The 20,244-nt window shown below is 39.5% G+C and overlaps 1 protein-coding gene across 2 annotated transcripts in view; it reads left to right on the top strand.

Moving 5' to 3' along the window:
• Window positions 1-20,244, top strand: part of plxna2 (plexin A2) — a 498,163-nt gene that overhangs the window by 304,855 nt on the left and 173,064 nt on the right. For both annotated transcript variants that reach the window (XM_087973574.1, XM_087973575.1), the window contains exon 5: window positions 17,600-17,700. In XM_087973574.1, coding sequence (XP_087829700.1) covers window positions 17,600-17,700 — 101 coding nt within the window. The remainder of the gene's footprint in view (window positions 1-17,599; window positions 17,701-20,244) is intronic.

Below are 20,244 nucleotides of genomic sequence, written 5' to 3'. Positions count from 1 at the left end.
GACACACTAAGCAACACAGTCTAGCTTGAATGATAGACATAAACACTCCATTCATGAGTTTTCAGCTCATGGTGATAATAAAAAATTGCTCGTATCCTAACATCCAATTGGAGCATGGTCAAGATATCATAACTATTGTAATATTTGACAGACTGTGTTTTTAGTTTGTTATTACTTGCTTTGGAGCACAGGATGTAGGACTTTTTGTTTTATCGGTCCAGTTTTCTATTTGGTTGGTAGAGCTATCATCCTCTTTTAAAAAATAAGTTTCTCACCAGACCCAGGTGGCAGCATATCCGATCATTCCCCCATTAGTTGTGGCTATTTTCTGGGAATTTTGACACAGACCTACAATTTTGCAGCCGTCCTCCAATCTTAATTTTTCCAGTTGTGGGAATGCAAATTTTGTGTAGTTGGAATATTTTGAATAGTTTCAAAACAATTTGAGAGTTGGAACCTAGACTAAATCCTTTATAGACTCAACCACAATAACATCAATATAGGAAATTGGAAAATGTTTAAAAACAACAAAACATAATGCTTCCTTTGTAGCTGCTATCAATTACAGGTGACCTGACAGTTGGATTATTATTGTTGATGTGTATGTGACTCTGGAATGTAAAGACAATTTTTTTGGACTGTTCGCTGAACGTAAGAAAACATACTACTTTAAACCAAAGAAGCTGTGTAAGAAGATATTTACAGTTTTAGAAATACATTACTGGAACACATTGTGAGTTATTTGTTTGATATTGTCCAACTTGAGCGGTGAGGGAGAATTCCAGACAATAGGTGATCCTGTGTGTGGTTCAGGGTAATTCTGCTCAGAAGGTCTTTTGAGTGACTTTTCTATTTGCACTAGTTGTGGTATCAGGAGAGCTCAGCAATACAATAACCTTTTGATTGGTTCCTGAGCAGGTAACTAATGCCTTGTGTGTGCACAATAGAGCAGAAACCATCTAGCCTGCAAAGAGAAAGCATCCATCTTTCATTCTCTCCCTTCTTGTGTGAGGAAAAGCAAAAGAAATCTTTAGCAGCTAGCTACTCTTCCCTCACCAACATCGGTGAGTTGCTCTCTTTGCAATCCCCTGTTGAAAGGAAAAGGGAAAACCACCTTCAGAGACACCATAAGGGTGAATTCTTAGTCAGCGAATGAAAGACTGAGAATTGATGATCACACAACTTCATGGCATCAGCAAAATGAAGCACTTTTCAGGCATCTGTGATCTGAATTAGAACTCTTCGAGAGTTGATGTTTTTCCTGTCTACCTATAATATTCATGTTTGGTTGGTGTTTAGCTATCTGTAAGTGTGAATGGGAAGTTTTAAAAAGGTTCAAAATTTACATTATATTGTTATAAATTAGCATATCAACTTGGGGGGGGGGGGGGTGAGGAAACAATTTGATTACATTAAATAGTTACTTGTTAATGGAAAAGAAAAACCAGTGCCCTTCTTTTAACCTGAATTTTACAGTTCAGTAGAAAAATGACACTTCATCAGTGTTTTAATCATTTTTTTTCACATAAACGTTGGGAAAAACAGGGCTTGACCTCCAGCTTCTCACCACAGAGCTTTGACAGGAACCAATTTATAGGACATCTGCACACTTACAATTTAGCTAATATTGGAATAAGAAAATAAATGTTGAGCCAAAGCAAAATTCTTCGGATATTGATAATTTAATATAAGAACAAAAAAAGCTACAAAACCTCAACAGGTCAGGTAAGTGTCTCAGTAGAGAATCAGAATTAGTGTTTCAGATAGTGACTTGTGATGAAAGAACTTTAATCTGAAATATTCATTACTTCCCTTCAGAGATGCTGCCTGACCTGCGGAGTTTATTCCAGCCTTGTTTTTATATTAAACAACTGTTCAGCTCTTGTTTTGCAGCTAAATATTGTACAGCGTCATTTTCATTGCAAGCTTACAATCAGTTCAGATGTTTCTGGCTTTTCTTTCAACATAACCGTAGAGCTGAATACAATATTGGTACAGCTGTGTTTTAAACTATACAAACAAATATTCATGGCATCAGAACTGACTTTGAAGTCAAGCTATAGTGAACATGTGAAATTTTTTCATGTCTGATTTTGTTTAAGCTGCATTGATCCAGTTTGTTCTTTAATTACCCGAGAACAAATCTCATTCTGCTCAAAACACTAATTTATATTTGGTAACTGAAATATAAAATCAGCTGACTGGTATCTGTATGTTTGAGCTGGTCCTACTCAGCACCTATTCAGTCACATTTGCTTATTAATCGGTATGGGCTTACAATATGCATAATTGGTATTTATTATGAAGTTTTGGCTGTGGAACCTGGGTTGTTGAAAATACTTACTTACTTTTACTAATTTAATGACCCATCATTTGTACTGGTGCTTAAACAACCTATGAACCTACAATTGAGGCCTTGAATAAATCAGAAAAGGTGGTGAGCTTTGCCCAAGTCTGTGTTTCCTTTAATGAAATATTCATTGACATTAAAGCTTTAAATCTCTAATGGGATCAGAATGTCTTAATACTGTACCAGACAGAAATTGATAACTCAGTGTTCAAACTTGTGGTTTTAATTTCTCCACACATGATGTACAAAACCACCCATTATATTGTTTTGTGTAGCACATATGCAGATAGAACTTAATGATACACTACTGTCAGCTGGCAGTGAAAATTTTTTTGAATTCAATTGTTTCATCTCTGAGGAGGCCGCCAGTGAAGTTATAACATTCCAGTGTGCAGCTGCATCAAAATATGTATTGTACTGTATTACTTTTCAAATTCTTCCTTTTGTTGATTTCATCATATGCCTTTCAAAGCAGTTGCTTCTCTACACTCACAGTGAAGCTCTTTATGTGGCACCAAGTCTGAGCTGCTGTGAAGATATCTTTGAAGGTTCTTTCTGATCATTTGTTTGAATGATTTGTTAAAACTAACAAACTTCTTTTTTGTTTTGGTTTTACTTATAGAATCTAATGAATTATGCAAGTGATGATATACTGGAGACACAAAAGCCTAAGTGACCTCCGTTCTATGACATTTCAGACATATTATGGCTGAGCTTGTGCTGAAGCATGACCTGTTGTCTACATAATCAACTATTAGAAATGGACAGTTTGAAATTCTTGTATTTGTCCTAATAAGTGGAATAGGAAACTTTACCAACATGTATCTCTTTGCAACAGTATTCCAAGGTCTATACATAGTGCATGGTCTACCCTGACCTTGATCCTTGATTCAAACTGGAGGAGGAAAATGGGTCTGAAATCAGAGTTGATCAACTCCATTCATGTTACCAAGTGCATTTTTCGTTTGGAGTTCAGACTCTCTTTTTTGTTAATATTCATTTGTTGGGCATGTATGTTTCATTGCCTGTCCTAGTTGCCCTTGTGGTGGTGAGCTTCCTCTTGAACCACTTTAGTCCACATGCTGTGGGTTTACCCACAGTGCCCATACAGAGGGGATTCCAGGATTTTGACTCAGTGACAATGAAGGAACGGCAATAAATTTCCAAGTCAGGAAGATGAGTGGTTTGGAGGAGAACATGCAGGTGGTGGTGTTCCTGTGTATCTGTGCCTTGTCCTTCGAGATAGAAATGGTTGGGGTTTGGAAGATGCTGTCTAAAGATCTTTGGTGAATTTCTGTAGTGCATCTTAGAGAAGTAAACACTGCTGATATTGAGCATCGGTGGTGGAGGGAATTGATGCTTGTGGATTTAGTGCCAGTCAAGCAGGCTGCTTAATTCTGGATGGTGTCAAGCTTCTTGAATGTTGTTAGGGCTGCACCCATCTAGGCAAGTGGGAGTATTCCATCACACCCCTGACTGGTGCCTTGTAGATGGTGGACAGGCTTTGGGGAATCAGGAGGTGAGTTACTTGCCACAATATTCCTTGTGTCTGACGCGCTCTTGCAGCCACTGTGTTTATGTGGTGTAGTCCAGTTGAGTTGCTGGTCAATAGTAACCTCAAGGATATTGATAGTCAGGGATTCAGTGACTGTAACACCATTGAATGTCAAGGAGCAATAATTAGATTGTCTCTTATTGGCAATGGTCATTGCCTGGCATTTGTGTTGTGCGAATGTTAATTGTCTCTTGTCAACCCAAGCCTGGATCTTGCCCAGATCTTGTTGGGTTTGAACATGGGCTGCTTCAGTATCTGAAGAGTTGTGAATGGAGCTGAACATTATTCAATCCTTAGCAAGCATTCCCATTTCTGATGTTACGATGGAGGGAAGATTATTGATGAAGCTGTTGAATTTGGTTGGGGTTAGGACACTATCCTGAGGGATTTCTGTATAGATGTCCTGAAGCTGAAATGACTGATCTCCAACAACCACAACCATCTTCCTATGTGCCAGGTATGACTCCAACCACTGGAGAGTTTGTTCCTAGATACTCATTGATTCCAGTTTTGCTAGGTCTCCTTGAGGCAGATTTGGTCAAATGCAACTTTGATGTCAAGGGCTGTCGCTCTAACCTCACCGCTTGAATTCAGCTCATTACTCCATGTTTGAACCAAGGCAATAATGAGGTCAGGAGCTGAGTGGCCCTGGTGAATCTCAAACTGGGCATCACTGAGTAAGTTGTTGCTGAGTTGATGCTGCTTGTTAGCATTGTTGATAATGCCTTTGATCACTTTACTGAGTTCTCTAGTGCACCCTTTTTGTCTTGTTTCTTACATAGATGCCATGTACACTTATGCCGAAGATGTCAATAGCTGTGTACAGTCAGTATTGATACACTATTTATTTATCCATTCAAGGGATGAGCATGTTGCTGGCTAGTCCAGCATTTATTACCCATCTCTAATTGTCCTTGATGGGGTGGAGCTGAGCCAACTTCTAGAACAGGTGATGTCCATCTCTTGTCAGGAAGGGGTTTTTAACAGTTTGATCTGGCAACAATTAAGAGAACTGTGATATCATTCCAAGTCAGGTTAGAGTGAGGTGGCACATTTGTAGGTGATGGCATTCCCATGCATCTCCTTAGCTTGTCCTTCTAGACCATAGAGTTTCAAGATTTATAATGTGCTTCCTGATGAGTCACTGCATTGCATCTTCTTGTTGGTAATGCTACTGCATATTGTGTATCAGTGGTAGTGAAGGTGAATATTTAAGGTGGTATATCGGGTACTCATTAAGTGGGCTGCTTTGACCTGGATGGTGTCAAGCTTCTTGACTGTTGTTGGAGCTACATTCATCCAGGCACATGGAGAGTATTTCATCTCAGTCCTGAGAGAGGTTCTTGAATATCACTGGGATCAAGGGTTGTGGGGAGAAAGGAGAGTGAGGTTGAGAAACTTACCAGCCACGATTGAATGGTGGAGCAGACTCGATGGGGCTGATGGCCTGATTTCTGCTCCTATGTCTTATGGTCTTATGGACTTGTGCCTTTGTAGATGGTGGATAAGCTTTGGGGAGTCGGAAGGTGAGTTACTTGCCACAGAATCTCCAAGCTCTGTTGTAGCCATAGTTTTTAATATGGCAGGCTCAGTTCAGTTCTGGTCCATGGTGACTTCAATCCCAACCCCAACCACCAACACCACCCCCCATCCCGGAACTTGATAGCAAGGGAATCCAGAAATAATAATGCGATTGAATGTCAAGACCTTATAATAATAGATTCATTGATAAAGCAGGTCAAGATTGTTGGGCCTAGGACACTATCAAGTAGAACAGTTGCAAAGTGTCCTGGGACTGAGAACTTGACCTCCTACAACAACAGTTGTCTTCCTTTGTGGCAAGTATGACTCCAACTAGGGGAGTTTTCCATTGATTCCATTGGCTTCTTAGTACTGCATTTGGCCAAGTATGGCCTTGATTCAAGGGCAGTAACCTAATCTCACAGCTTGAGTTCAACTCTTTTGTCCATGTTTGGACCAGGGCTGTGACAAGATTAGGAGCTAAATATGCCTCTTGGAGCCCAAACTGAACACCAGTGACAATTGTTCTGTGCTGGAGGTGTTTCCTGAAATGTTGGGGGCATAAGTGATGCTGGGCAATTTAAGTATTATATATTCAAAAAGAAAGAAATTGCTGAGACGTCACAGAAGGTGCACCTTAGTCTAATAGTTACTTAATAGTAACTGGAAACAGCAGAATTACAACAACAATATAAATATTTAGAAAAGGGAGAATTTAGAATGAGAGTGAGATCTTGCAAGATGTGTAAAAAGACAAAAGCTTTGTACAAGGGTATAGAAAGGAAAAGAGTACAATAGATGTGGGGCCCTTAGAGGATGAGACTGGAAGACTCATAATGGGAAACAAGGAAATGGCAGGGGATTTGAACAAGTATCTCATTTCTGTCTTTACAGTTGCAGACACAAAAGGTATCCCAAGAATTGAACAGTTTCAGGTAGAGATGAGGGAGAGTTTACTCTCGCTGAGTGATTAGTTTTTGGAATTTTTTTCCTCCGAGAGCAATGGAGGCTGGGTCATTGAATATATCCATGCATCAATTCGACAAGGGTCATGCAGGGCCAATGAGAACATGGAGTTAGGATCACGGACAGATCAGTCATGATAGTGTTGTATGGTGTAGAACGTAATGTGGCTGAATGATCTACTCCTGCACCTGTTTCTTATCTGACAATGTAATAAAAATCTCAAACCACTTCTGACATTGTCAATTGACTGAGGCTGAAAGCTTTTTGTTGGAGTGCTACATGCTTTCACTGATTTATAGGTGAATAAGGGCTTTTGGCCATCAACCCTGGATGCTCAGCTCCATTTTTAAGTTCATGTCCCTTTGTTCTCAATTCCTTTCCTCCACCTCCAAGGAAATAATTTCCAACTATTTACTGTATCATGTCCTTTAATTATCTGCAACTTCACAACCCCTTAATTTTCTGCATCTGAGCCTGATTTGAAGCTTAGTTTATGCAACAAACTAAGATTTGTTATTTTTTTCTTAGAAAATGTAGATAATCCAATCTTACATCATTCACATATCTTGGAACCAAAATATCAACATCATCTTTCCAGATAGAAATTATTTGATGAATGCGTGAAGATTGCACAAGATACCCATCATTTACTGTCAATTGGCACCTGATTAATAAGAAATGGAACAATGGAATGATCCTTAATACATAGTTTGGGCTTCCTCAGAAAAAATGAGCTGTTGGCTGTCTTCAGTTTAATTACTGGTTTGCATTGGACCTTCAGAACATAGGAAGTAAGTAGCAGTTATGAATATTTAAGTGGATCTCTGTCAGACATAATTTTGCAGGGTTCTGAGCATTTAGATACAGGAAGCAGCATTCCAGTTCCATACATGTGGTAGGAGAGAAAATAGCATAGTAAAAGTTACTAGAAGATGAAAGTAAAACTGAGAAGCAATTTTTTGGTTGAAACTAAGGACAGAATCTTCCCAGCTCCTGAATAATGTAGGCTTTGGTGAGAAAGTTGGGAAAGTCGTGTGAGCTGGCCAGTGAGACGTGTCTTGACATGGAGCAAAGCAGTTCCATTTTCCAACCAAGCATTGAACAGCGAGATGAGATTCTGATGTAGTGATGCAAGTAAGAGTCACTATAGACAGCAATAGGTCCCCATGTGAAAGTCAGAGTGGAACCCGATGACTCCAGCTCCCTATCTGCTACTCTGGTCTTCCGTTTTGAACATCTCTGGGCAGGTTTCATGGGTAGTGACTGCACACACACTCCACTCGCTGACATTGGTTTCCAACACATGCCAGCCCCTCTGCATCCTAATGGCAGTTCTCTGGATTCACTTACAGTTTGGTTTTGCCCTTCAGTGCTGCACTGTGGACCACATAGGCACCTTTTACTGCAATCCTACTACCACCGCACTTTACACAGAAGAACAGGCATCGCCTCATGGACTCCGTGTGATCACAGAACTCGTGACTAGCTTTCTCAGATCTCACTCATTGCCCTGTTTTGCTTTGCCTTGCCTTTTTGCACCTTGTCACCTGATACAGACATTAAAGGTTCACAGTAATTCTGTTTTATATTGTTCTTTGGTACAGGCACAAACCCAGACAGTTTGTTTCTGTTTGGGGGGAGTGTGGTGAATAGAGGAGTGGGAAGGGGATGGAAGTGGAGGTAGTAGTAGAGGAAGTTAAAGACATCATCCAGTCTCAGGTCAGGTACTTGGATATTGTCAGTTGACATCTCAGGATGACGGCAATCAGGGGATGTGTATTGCTAAGGTCGGGAGAGTGAGCTATGATCAGTTCTGCAGGTCCCATGCAAACAGTCAGAGATCCATAGGACTGTCAGTCAGGGAACAGCACACAGATTAAGGGATAAGTAAGCATTAAAAATTTCAAGAAGGAACAATGGCTCTGGAATATTAAGAAATTACAATTTTATTACAGTACTCTACAAGGATATAAGTGGTATGTAGATATCCCTGTTTTATCCAGATCAAGAGATACTCATTAATTCTACTACAAAGAGCATCCAAGATTAAGAGATAACCATTGCATGTGGACCTGAGCATTTAATAGATCAGAGGAATGCAAAATCATAAGTTTGGAGAGATTTTACAAAAGTAGTTTAGTCCATTTCCTTTGTACCATACCTTTTGCCACATAATTGTTAAACAAACCGTATGCCAGTGTCAAGTCATATCTTACAACATTTCTCAATGTTAACGATGAGCTTGGCAATGCCATTCCACAGTTTCAGTTTTGGGAAGACCATGAGGATTGAATAGATAGCAGACACGCGCTAAAAACCATGACCACTATTATCATCCAACCTACAAGCTTTTGCAGAAGCATTTAGCTAAGTTCACAAATTAATTCCGTGAGGGTAGGTTGCAGGTTAAACTAGAGGCAGTGATGAATTTGAGTCACGTGCTACACTTGAATCATCAGCCAAGTTCTGGTGTCAATGAACTTTCACTCCTCTAGCTTATGGCTGTCACAGTGCCCTGCTACCCTATGAGGATAGGGTATCTTAAAGTGGTGCTTATTCAGCAATGAATCAAAGTGTGAATTCTCCATCTCTTTCCAGACCTTTGTATCCTGTTCACTTCCCCTGCAGGAACAGCGCATATTTAAATTTTTTCTGACCCCACTTCTTCTTCATTCCCCTGTACTGACCCCCTCCGATTAAATTTGACCTATCACAAGCCCGAATCTGCAGCAGCAGCTATGAATAAATGAATAATTGTGCAAGTCTGTTAAGCTAGGAAATTTGCATATAGCAAGCATATCTGATTTGCCATGGAATTTAGCCATTCTGGACTGAACTTCTCCAGATCAAGAAAACCATCAACCCACAAATAGTACCCAGTATCTTATACTGTTGACGTCTGTTGTTATCCCCCCACTCTATTTGTATGCATAGAAGTGTATTGAATCAAAACACTGTCTTTCTCTCCAAGTTGTCAGTGAGATTAATAATTTTTCTTTTGTAACCTGATGACTTGAATTTCATGATGCCCAAAAGCATTAGAAATGCATTCACTATTTGACCTCGGTGACCTAAGTACTTCTAGTGGCGTTAGCTGTTTTATGGGTTGCCCTTCAGATTGCCACCATGATGAAAGTTCAACAGTTGCCATAGCAACCACTAGTTTAGAAGTGTTTCAAATTGAGGTTTTCTTGCAGTCACCTTATATAATTACTATTCTGTTAAAATTACTGAAATATTTTTGTCCAATCAGACTCTGTTTTCTTTTAATATTAAATTGTGTTTACAAATTAGGGGGGCTCAGTGGTTAGCACTGTTGCCTCAAACGCCAGGAGCCCAGGTTTGATTCCAGCCTCAGGCAACTGTCTGTGTGGAGTTTGCACATTCTCCCTGTGTCTGTGTCCGATTTCCTCCCACAATCCAAAGATGTGTAAGTTAGGTGAATTGGCCATGCTAAATTGCCCATACTGTTCAGGGTTGTGTACGTTAGGTGCATTAGGGATAAATATAGAGTAATGGGCATACTCTTTGGAGGGTCGGTGTGGACTTGTTGGGCTGAAGGGCCTGTTTACACATTGTAGAGATTCTGTATATAAAAAAAATTCGAGCTGTGCTAAGAAAACACAGGAAAAATGTTACTCTGCCCAGGGCAGAAAATATATTTCTGTATAACTTGTATGATCATATATGGATGATTATAACTATGGTAATATAATTTCCCTGGCCATGAATTTCAGTTGAAGCGTTAGCCTGCAGTGATGCACATCTCCAAAGCTTGGTTTATTTATTTTGTAATACAAAATGCACGAGGTATGATACAATGCAGCTTACTTTGCAGATATTATAACCATTCACCTGGGGCATAAATAGTTTTAATATGCAACGCTGTCGCATGTGCGATTTCTAATAATTTCCACTTGCATGAAGATCTGAGACAAGCTAGTTTTCATTTAACCAGGGAAACATTCTCACTTCGAATAATCATTTTAAATGGTCAGATCCACTTGTCAGTGATTCTGGTGGAGGTATAATAAGAGATTGATAGTTAAATTGACTCAGCAAGTGCAACCATGTGATGGATAGTGCTGCCAATTGCAATCAATTACATCGTAAAATCCTTGTCATTTGTAAGAAAGGGCTTTTTTTTCCTGAGTGTGTAAGAACACAATGCTGTTTGATGCCTTCCCATTTATTGCAATCATTCCTCCTTGTTTCAGCAGAGATTTTTATCTCCTTTTGAGAGTAGTCCTGCTCATTCCTCAACAACCGGACTAGTTGTTTTATTATTTGGATCTTCACTGTCTTCAGATTACTGTCACATTGTACTTCACTCAGGAGTTGTGTTAAAATGAAATATTTCAATGCTTTGTGAATGTAATCACCAACTACTGGAATTTATTTAATTATTTAGAGATGCTTTCAGGCAGCCGTGTGCATCATTGATAAAAACAATGCAAAAATATGTGTGCGTTGTGGACGGGGGAGGTTTCTAAATATCAGTTACTTATGTTTTATTTTGCAATGTCATACGCCACCTATAACTCTAATATACAGCACTCATGTCTAATCTACAGAGCACTGAATTCTGTTTTCCACTATTGAACTCTGTGCACTCACTCCCTGTAAGGAATTAAATATTTGAAAATGCCCTTTTGCTGAAATATCTTCTTAATGATAGGTATTTTCAATAATCATCGCTGGAAATGTTACTTTTGTCTTGAGTGCTATCAGTATCTCCACTGAACTGTTACTCTTAAGATTTTCCGTTGTTAGTTAAAATGTCCGAGCCTATAAGCTAAGGCAGTCAAACTAGGGATGTGATCAACATCAATATACCATGAAGCATTTTGTCTAGAGTAATAATGAACAGCGTATACCATGATATTTATATTTGACTTCTGTTCTGGTACGATAGGTCATTAGCTATTCTTGTTTTCCCATTTATCTATACTGCCATTATGTCCTTGATTTGTAACAATGTATAAAATCTTTCGCTCAGGTAAGATATTTTGTTTGATACAGTGGATGTACATCCAGTTAGCACCTGTGGTGTTGATGCAAAATGTTCTGTGTAATCCAGAATTCTGCTTTTGATCGCCATTTGGAATACACAGTATCAGAAATGTTGGATTTCTTGAAATTTTTATGGTGTACATGTACTATCAGAACACATTCTTGGAAGTATTTTTGTAATCCTTCAGACCTGTCTTTTGATGGCTTTGAGATCATTTATAGAGGCTTATAAAATCATAAGGGGCATTGATAGGATAAATAGACAAATAGAACTAGAGGGCATAGGTTTGGGGTGAGAGGGAAAAGATGATTAGATTCTTTACAGTGTGCAAACAGGCCCTTCACCCTAACAAGTCCACAGCGACCCTCCGAAGAGTAATCCACCCAGACCCATTCCCCACCCCTACATTTATCCCTGACTAATGTACCTAACACTACCGGCAATTTAGCATGGCCAATTCACCTAATCTGCACATCTTTGGATTGTGGGAGGAAACCAGAGGACACCCACGCAGACACGGGAGAATGTGCAAACTCCACACAGACAGTTGCTCGAGGCCAGCATCGAACAAGTGTCCCTGGCACTGTGAGGCAGCAGTTCTAACCACTGAGCTACCGTGCTGCCCACGGGCCTAAGGGGCAACTTTTTTCACGCAGAGGGTGGTGCTTGTATTGAATGAGCTGCCAGAAGAAGCAGTGGAGGCTGGTACATTTGCAGCATTTAAAAGGCATCTGGATAGTTAAATGAATAGGAAGGGTTTAGAGGGGTATGGCCAAGTGCTGGCAAATGGGACTAGGTTAGAATATCTGGTCAGCATGGACGAGTTGGACTGAAGGGTCTGTTTCCGTGTTGTACATCTCTATGACTCTATTTTAAGGTGACTAGAAATGTTCATGTCGTCTTCCAATCTATATTTTTTGTTAATAATTTTATTCTTCACAAAGAAGGGAAGCAGCCTCCTTGTCGAAAAATGAAAGGATCGTGAATGTACTCTAAGTGGCTGCTGTGCAAAAATATGAGATGAACAATGAGTGAAGCTATGTTGGAACCTCAGTATCAGTGAACTGTCAGCTCGAGTGTCTCCAGGAGAAAAGGTTTCATCATTCTTGAGAAATTCTCTGTAGAACAGAGTAATAGTACTCAAGGGAATGGAACTTCAACTGTTCCTACACCACTTGAAGTTGTGAGACTGATAATGCAGCATGGTGCTTTCAGACAGAGCTTGAAGACATGGGCCACTTATAATTGGGATTATTCAAATGTATGCATCTCGATTTCTTACAAGTTACTAGTACATTCACCTCAACGCTGAGATTTACAATTGTGGGAGAATATGGAACAGTGGTGCTTGTAAAATAATTATCTTTTATAATAGGTCTGCAGAAATAAAAATTATCTTATTGAGTTCGCAATTCTTAAAATGCCACAGGTTCTCTCTCTAACTAGAAGTTGGAGGAAAAGAAATATCACATACTGTTGCAGCTCAGTGGCAAACTGGCAATACAGGAAAGATAGAAAGGGAGGCAACGGAAGAAGGAGAGTGGCGTTTTTGATAAGGGATAACATTATTGCAGTGCTAAGGGGGATATTCCTGGAAATACATCCAGGGAAGTTATTTAGGTGGAACTGAGACATAAGAAAGGGATGATCACCATATTGGGATTGTATTAAGGACCCCCTAATAGTCAGAGGGAAATTGAGAAACAAACTTGTAAGGAGATCTCTGCTATCTGTAAGAATAATAGGGTAGTTATGGTAGGGGATTTTAACTTTCCAAACATAGACTGGGACTGCCATTAGTGTTAAAAGTTTAGAGGGAGAGGAATTTGTTAAGTGTGTACAAGAAAAGTTTCTGATTCAGTATGTGGATGTACCTACTAGAGAAGTGCAAACTTGACCTACTCTTGGGAAGTAAGGCAGGGCAGGTGATTAAGGTGTCAGTGGGGCAGCACTTTGGGGCCAGCGAATAATAATTCCATTAGATTTAAAATAGTGATGGAAAAGGATAGACCAGATCTAAAAGTTGAAGTTCTAAATTGGAGAAAGGCAAGAACTTTCAAAAGCCGATTGGGGGCAGATGTTCGAAGGCAAAGGGACAGCTGGAAAATGGGAAGCCTTCAGGAATGAGATAACGAAAATCCAGAGAAAGTATATTCCTGTCAGGGTGAAAGGAAAGGCTGGTAGGTATAGGGAATACAGGATGACTAAAGAAATGGAGGATTTGGTTAAGAAAAAGAAGGAAGCATATGTCAGGTATATACAGGATAGATCGAGTAAATCCTTAGAAGAGTATAAAGGCAGTAGGAGTATACTTAAGAGGAAAATCAGGAGGGCAAAAAGGGGACATGAGATAGCTTTGGCAAATAGAATTAAGGAGAATCCAAAAGGGTTTTTACAAATATATTAAGGACAAATGGATAACTAGGGAGAGAATAGGGCCCCTCAAAGATCAGCAAGGTGACCTTTGTGTGGAGTCGCAGGAGATGGGGAGATACCAAACGATTATTTTGCATCAGTATTTACTGTTGAAAAGGATATGGAAGATATAGACTGTAGGAAAATAGATGGTGACACCTTGCAAAATATCCATATTACAGAGGAGGAAGTGCTGGATGTCTTGAACCGGGTAAAGGTGCATAAATCCCCAGGACCTGATCAGGTGTACCCTAGACCTCTGTGGGAAGCTAGCGAAGTGATTGCTGGGCCTCTTGCTGAGATATTTGTATCATCGATAGTCACAGGTGAGGTGCCGGAAGACTGGAAGTTGGCTAACGTGATGCCACTGTTTAAGAAGGTTGGTAAGGACAAACCAGGGAAGTATAGACCAGTGAGCCTGATGTCAGTGGTGGGCAAGTTGTTGGAGGGAATCATGAGGGACAGGATGTACGTGTATTTGGAAAGGCAAGGACTGACGAGGGATAGTCAACATGGCTTTTTGCATGGGAAATCATGTCTCACAAACTTGATTGAGTTTTTTGAAGAAGTAACAAAAGGATTGCTGAGGGCATAGTGGTAGATGTGATCTATATGGACTTCAGTAAGGCATTCGACAAGGTTCCCCATGGGAGACTGATTAGCAAGGTTAGATCTCATGGAATACGGGGAGAAGTAGCCATGTGGATACAGAACTGGCTCAAAGATAGAAGTCAGAGGGTGGTGATGGAGGGTTGTTTTTCAGACTGGAGGCCTGTGACCAGTAGAGTGCCACAAGGATCGGTGCTGGGTCCACTGCTTTTTTGTCATTTACATAAATGATTTGGATGTGAGCATAAGAGGTACAGTTAGTAAGTTTGCAGATGACACCAAAATTGGAGATGTAGTGGACAGCGAAGAAGGTTACCTCAGATTACAACAGGATCTGGACCAGATGGGCCAATGGGCTGAGATGTGGCAGATGGAATTTAATTCAGTAAAATGTGAGGTGCTGCATTTTGGGAAAGCAAATCTTAGCAGGACTTATACATTTAATGTTAAGGTCCTAGGGAGTGTTGCTGAACAGAGACCTTGGAGTGCAGATTCGTAGCTCCTTGAAAGTGGAGTCGGAGGTAGATAGGATAGTGAAGAAGGCTTTTGGTATGCTTTCTTTTATTGGTCAGAGTATTGAGTACAGGAGTTGGGAGGTCATGTTGCAGCTGACAGGACAATGGTTAGGCCACTTTTGGAATATTGTGTGCAATTCTGGTCTCCTTCCTATCGGAAAGATGTTGTGAAACTTGAAAGGGTTCAGAAAAGATTTACAAGGATGTTGCCAGAGTTGGAGGATTTGAGCTATAGGGGGAGGCTGAACAGGCTGGGGCTGTTGTCCCTGGAGCGTCAGAGGCTGAGGGGTGACCTTATAGAGGTTTACAAAATCATGAGGGACATGGATAGGACAAATAGACAAAGTCTTTTCTTTGGGGCGGGGGAGTCCAGAACTAGAGGGCATAGGTTTAGGGTGAGAGGGGGAAAATATAAAAGAGACCTAAGGGGCAACTTTGTCACGCAGAGGGTGGTATTTGTATGGACTGAGCTGCCAGAGGAAGTGGTGGAGGTTGGTACAATTGCAACATTTAAAAGGCATTTGGATGGGTATATGAATAGGAAGGGTTTGGAGGAATATGGGGCGGGTGCTGGCAGGTGGGACTAGATTGGGTTGGGATATCTGGTCAGCATGTACGAGTTGGACTGAAGAGTCTGTTTCCATGCTGTACATCTCTATGACACTAACAGGTTAAGAAGTAGCAGGGGCTAGAGAATGACGAATTTACGGATGCGTAGGTGGCACAATTTGCAGCAGTTAATATAGAAGGCAAAATTGAGGGTAAAGAGATCCTAATATGCATTCCAGCATTTTTTTTTGTTTTGCAGCCTACTACTTATTAAATTTCATGATGTGTGCTATCAGATGCCCTGACATTATTGTAACCCGTTGCTTGCTGTTGGTATGAAATAAACATTATTCTCTTTGCCAGATGACACATTGCTGAACCAGATTGTGTGCATAGTTTCTATGTATTAAAAGTCATGGCAGCAACACAGTGATCAAGAGCATCCTTTGTTCCAAAAGCTCAGTGTAATAATATGAATGGGTGGAGAAACAGATGTAGTAGCCAAGTGTCCAGCAGTGGTGGCCACTTGCTCACTTTTCCACACCATCAGGGCAGCCATTCTTCAGCATGTGTCTGCTTCTTCTTTAGCTGTACAGTGTGAAAATGCCTGTTGTAGAGGAAAGACACTGGTGCTATTGAGTCCGATGAGCCTCAGCTGTTGGATTTGTCTACAGTTTCAATATCCATACAAAGAGTGGACTGCAGTTGTTCTTTATTTCTGACAGGTGGAAGCATCATTCTCCAGGGCTTCAGCTGCAAAGTTTCTCTTGATGAATTAATTACTTTGTGTCTCCCCATTAGGTTTCCATAATTGTGTCACTAAAATTGTGAAAAGCAGCTACGTTGAACTTTGAATTGTATTCTTTAATCCAATAGGCAAATACAATCAACTTTTTTCTCATATTTTGAAGATGCTCTTCTGATACTTATAGACAACAGTCCTTTCTGCTTTTCTCATCGTCAGCGAGAGTGCAGTCCAAATTATATTTTCCTTTCTAAATAAAGTGACTTATATAAGTGAGTTATTTAATAATTAGATTACATTTTCTACCTATTTCTCACACATCATTTCATTCTGTGCCAATGGTTAAACTTTGCTATTTATAGCTTTTAATGCTGACAGTTGGTTGTGCATTGACTCGGAGGACATCAAACTAAATGATTTTGTGTGAATATCTGAAGTAAATGTTATAAAGTAATGGAAATGTTGTAATGCTCTTTATTAATGTTTTCTAAATATTTAACCTCTCATTTTGATGTACCCTGTTTTGAATGCATTGTTTGGGAAAATAAGGTTTCTCCTTAGAATTCACTGCGCTAAGGACTAGAGTTCGATTCCAGCCTCAGGCGACTGTCTGTGTAGAGTTTGCGCATTTTCCCTGTGTCTTCCCACCAGGTTTCCTCCCACTGTCCGAAGATGTGCTGTTAGGTGGATTGACCTTGCTAAATTGTCCATAGTATCCAGCGATGTGCCGGCTAGGTGGATTAGCCATGGGAAATGCGGGATTATAAGGATAAAGTTGACCGGAACAGCAAGCATCTGAGAGGGATGCTCTTCAGTGGGTCAGTGCACTAGATCGTCCAATTAACCTTTTCCGCAGTGCAGGGATTCTATATGTTGCTATTATCACTTAACTGCAAGATTTCTTTAAAATGCTGTCCTCCTACTTTGTTTGAATTACATTGGTGTTCTTCCTTGTTTTGTGTAAGAAGTATTTCACAGGCCAGCTCCATATTCTGCTTTGGTTTCAGTATTGTTCAAAAGTTTCCTTCCACACTACTTCCAGACTTTAAGGAGCTCCTAGAAAATCTTGATTTAGAAAACTGAATATCTGAGAAAACTCATGGAAAATAACAAGAGTTCTGTTCATGCATTTTAAAAATGGCAAGTGTATGTGCCAATGAAATGTAAATGATAGTGTATTTCAATGTTGAATAGTTTTCAGTCTACATCTCTGATCAGCTGTGTTTAGATTAAAGCAGTTCACATCTTGTTTACCAAATAATCGAAAGAAAACTTCTAAAATCTCTCCTAATCTTATATGTAATAACATCTTGTTTCATGTTTACCTTATTCTGATGTTTGTATTTGGTTTATTTTTTAGCTGTCAAGGGTGCCAGTGGAATCATGCGAACAGTACGAGACATGCAGCAAGTGTCTAAGTTCTGGGGACCCTCACTGTGGTTGGTGTGTCCTTCACAACATGTAAGTAGCAAATATTTATTCATTGCATCCATATAAAAATGTGACTTTCCTGTTTTAAAGCTTTTTGGCTTGATCGTGGTCCTTTATTCTCCCCCTGCTCCCTGATGGGTGTGATTCATACTTGCTGACATTAATGTCAGCCCTTTAACATTGCTAAAGCTGATATCTGCCAATGAACTTTGACAGTGAGTTGTGGCATATTACCAAAACATTAGAATGTCAGTAGCGAGCACAATTTTACAGGAAGGATCATGAATTGTTGGACTACCTTGCTTGTGTTGGTTTTTTAGTTTTTTGCACCCTCTGCATTGCTATCCCCGCTAAGAGCAGCTTACTTGACACTTTTGGAGAGTATCCAATGTGATTCAGGGCCATGATGGATCCTGTTGACTTTAGTTGGGACAAAGACACTACAGATTCACAAGAAGGTAGAGTTTGAACAGCACAGGGCTAGTAGACTGAAAGAGGTGACTGATTATAGAATAGGGTGAAACTGTGGAGAAATATGAACTTGAGGGTAAGAATTTTTCAATCAAAGTATTGGATCCATGGAGAATAGTGTCACCTTGTCCATTGTTCTCAGTAATTCCTTGCACTTCCATTTGTTAATAAAATTTAAATGGGAACGCAAAACTGATGATCATGCTGCTATTGTGGTGTGTGTGGCAAAGGTGATGAGTCTGGTGCTGTTTTAAACAACTCTCTTGAAATTATTTGTTACTACACATTGGAGAGTGTGCAACTGTGTAATTGGGGAAAAAAAGGAGTGTGGTCTGAATTGAGAAGAAAATGTAGAAAAATAAAATCTCTTTATAAACAACAAAAGAATTGGTCAGCCAGAGATCTCTTAGCAAAGTTTTTCTTCAGACTAACACCCTTTCAGTGTTGAGTAAATCAGATTGCTGCAAGATAGACTGGATAGTTAAATTTATGCAGACTTTTATAGCTGGACAGGATTGAGTGGCAGTGAATATTTCTGCCCTGTGGGTCATTCCATAATAACCTGCAAAATTCTGCAACACTAAGTGAATAGCAATAGTGAAGTGATGACTAAGTCATGTACCAAACCCGGAGAAGGAAAACATGATGGAAATTGAGCAAATTTCATTTTCAAAGTTAATTGAGTTGGCACACTTGAAGATTTTGGGATTGTATATTTAAAATTTTAAGGCTTTTTAAAAAAATGTGTAAACATTTTTTGGACTTTTCATGAATGAAGGACATGCTTTATGGACAATGAGTTTACTTTGTATCTTTCTTGGTGATTTGTGAAACTGCAATGCCAAGCATTGCATTCAGCAATAAAAATGGAAGCTTATCTGAACTTATCTTCTCTATTTCTGATAGACTCTAAACATGTGTTTTTTTTTTCAGTCAAGGATGGTACAAAGATGCTGCTATGTCATTCAGAAGATTAGCAATTGAACAATTGTTAAATTAAGCTTCATCATTTGCCATTCAAATTTTTTCTTCAAAAGTTGCTACCACCTACATTTATCTTTAAAGTATATATCATGATCATGTATTTAAATTTAAACAGTTAACCAGAAAAGCATGTTGCATGTATTTGTGCATTTTCTCCCTGACAGGTAGGTATGAGATTAGGTTTTGTGCACTGTTCATAAAAATATGCTGGTGACATCTAGTGGCAAGATATTTATTAAATAGACACAAATTCTCCCATTAGACTGATGACAAATGTGCATTTAAGTCAACTTGTTCAACTGATTATCTGCATCAACACACATTGTAAAAGCAATGTGAAATACTTGTTAATTAATACATATTGAATTTCATTTCATGAACTTTGAAGCAACTTTAAATCCGTTGACTAACTTAAAAGCAGATTCACCTTGAATCACAAGTTTTGCTCTGTGTCTTAAAAGCTACCTTGAATCAGACCGTTGTTTCACCAAAATTTTTTTTTAAAGTGTGATTCTGATATCAAAACAGACAGTATCATACCAGGCTCCAAAATTGACCAGTCTCTTTCAAGAGTCCATCAGTCGCAGCTACTTCACAGATCAACAGAAAAAAAAAACACACATCTGTAACCTATTCAAAACAGTTGATTAAAGTTAGCCAAAACTACACACCAGCTACTCTCATCAATGTCATTTGCCAGGTGACTGAAAATATTCTTCATTCTTGTATTTTTGAAATTCACAATATTCTGGTAGAGAGTCAGTGCGATTTTCAGTCAGAAAGATCATCCAAAATATTGCATTTGTGTAATGACCTGTCTTGAAGTCTCAAAACAAATGTATAAATGGCAATATAAAATGTCTCAATAACCTTTGGCAATGTTGCTGAAGAAAAGCTCTTGTCCTTTTTCACTATAATGGGATCACAGGACCTGACATTTCCTTACCAACAGAAGACAAAATGCAATGAGAATTCATCCTGACACATAGCCATAGAGATGTACAGCATGAAAATAGACCCTTCGGTCCAACTTGTCCATGCTGACCAGATATCCAGTCTACTGTTCTGAGGTCATAAGGAGATTGGCGAAGGTGACCTCTTAAACAACATCGCAATCTC

This window comes from Chiloscyllium plagiosum, unplaced genomic scaffold (assembly GCF_037043375.1).
Source record: "Chiloscyllium plagiosum isolate Xiang-an unplaced genomic scaffold, Cpla_swu_hap1 HiC_scaffold_26, whole genome shotgun sequence".
Lineage (NCBI taxonomy): Eukaryota > Metazoa > Chordata > Chondrichthyes > Orectolobiformes > Hemiscylliidae > Chiloscyllium > Chiloscyllium plagiosum.
This window is presented reverse-complemented; position numbering and strand designations above follow the sequence as displayed.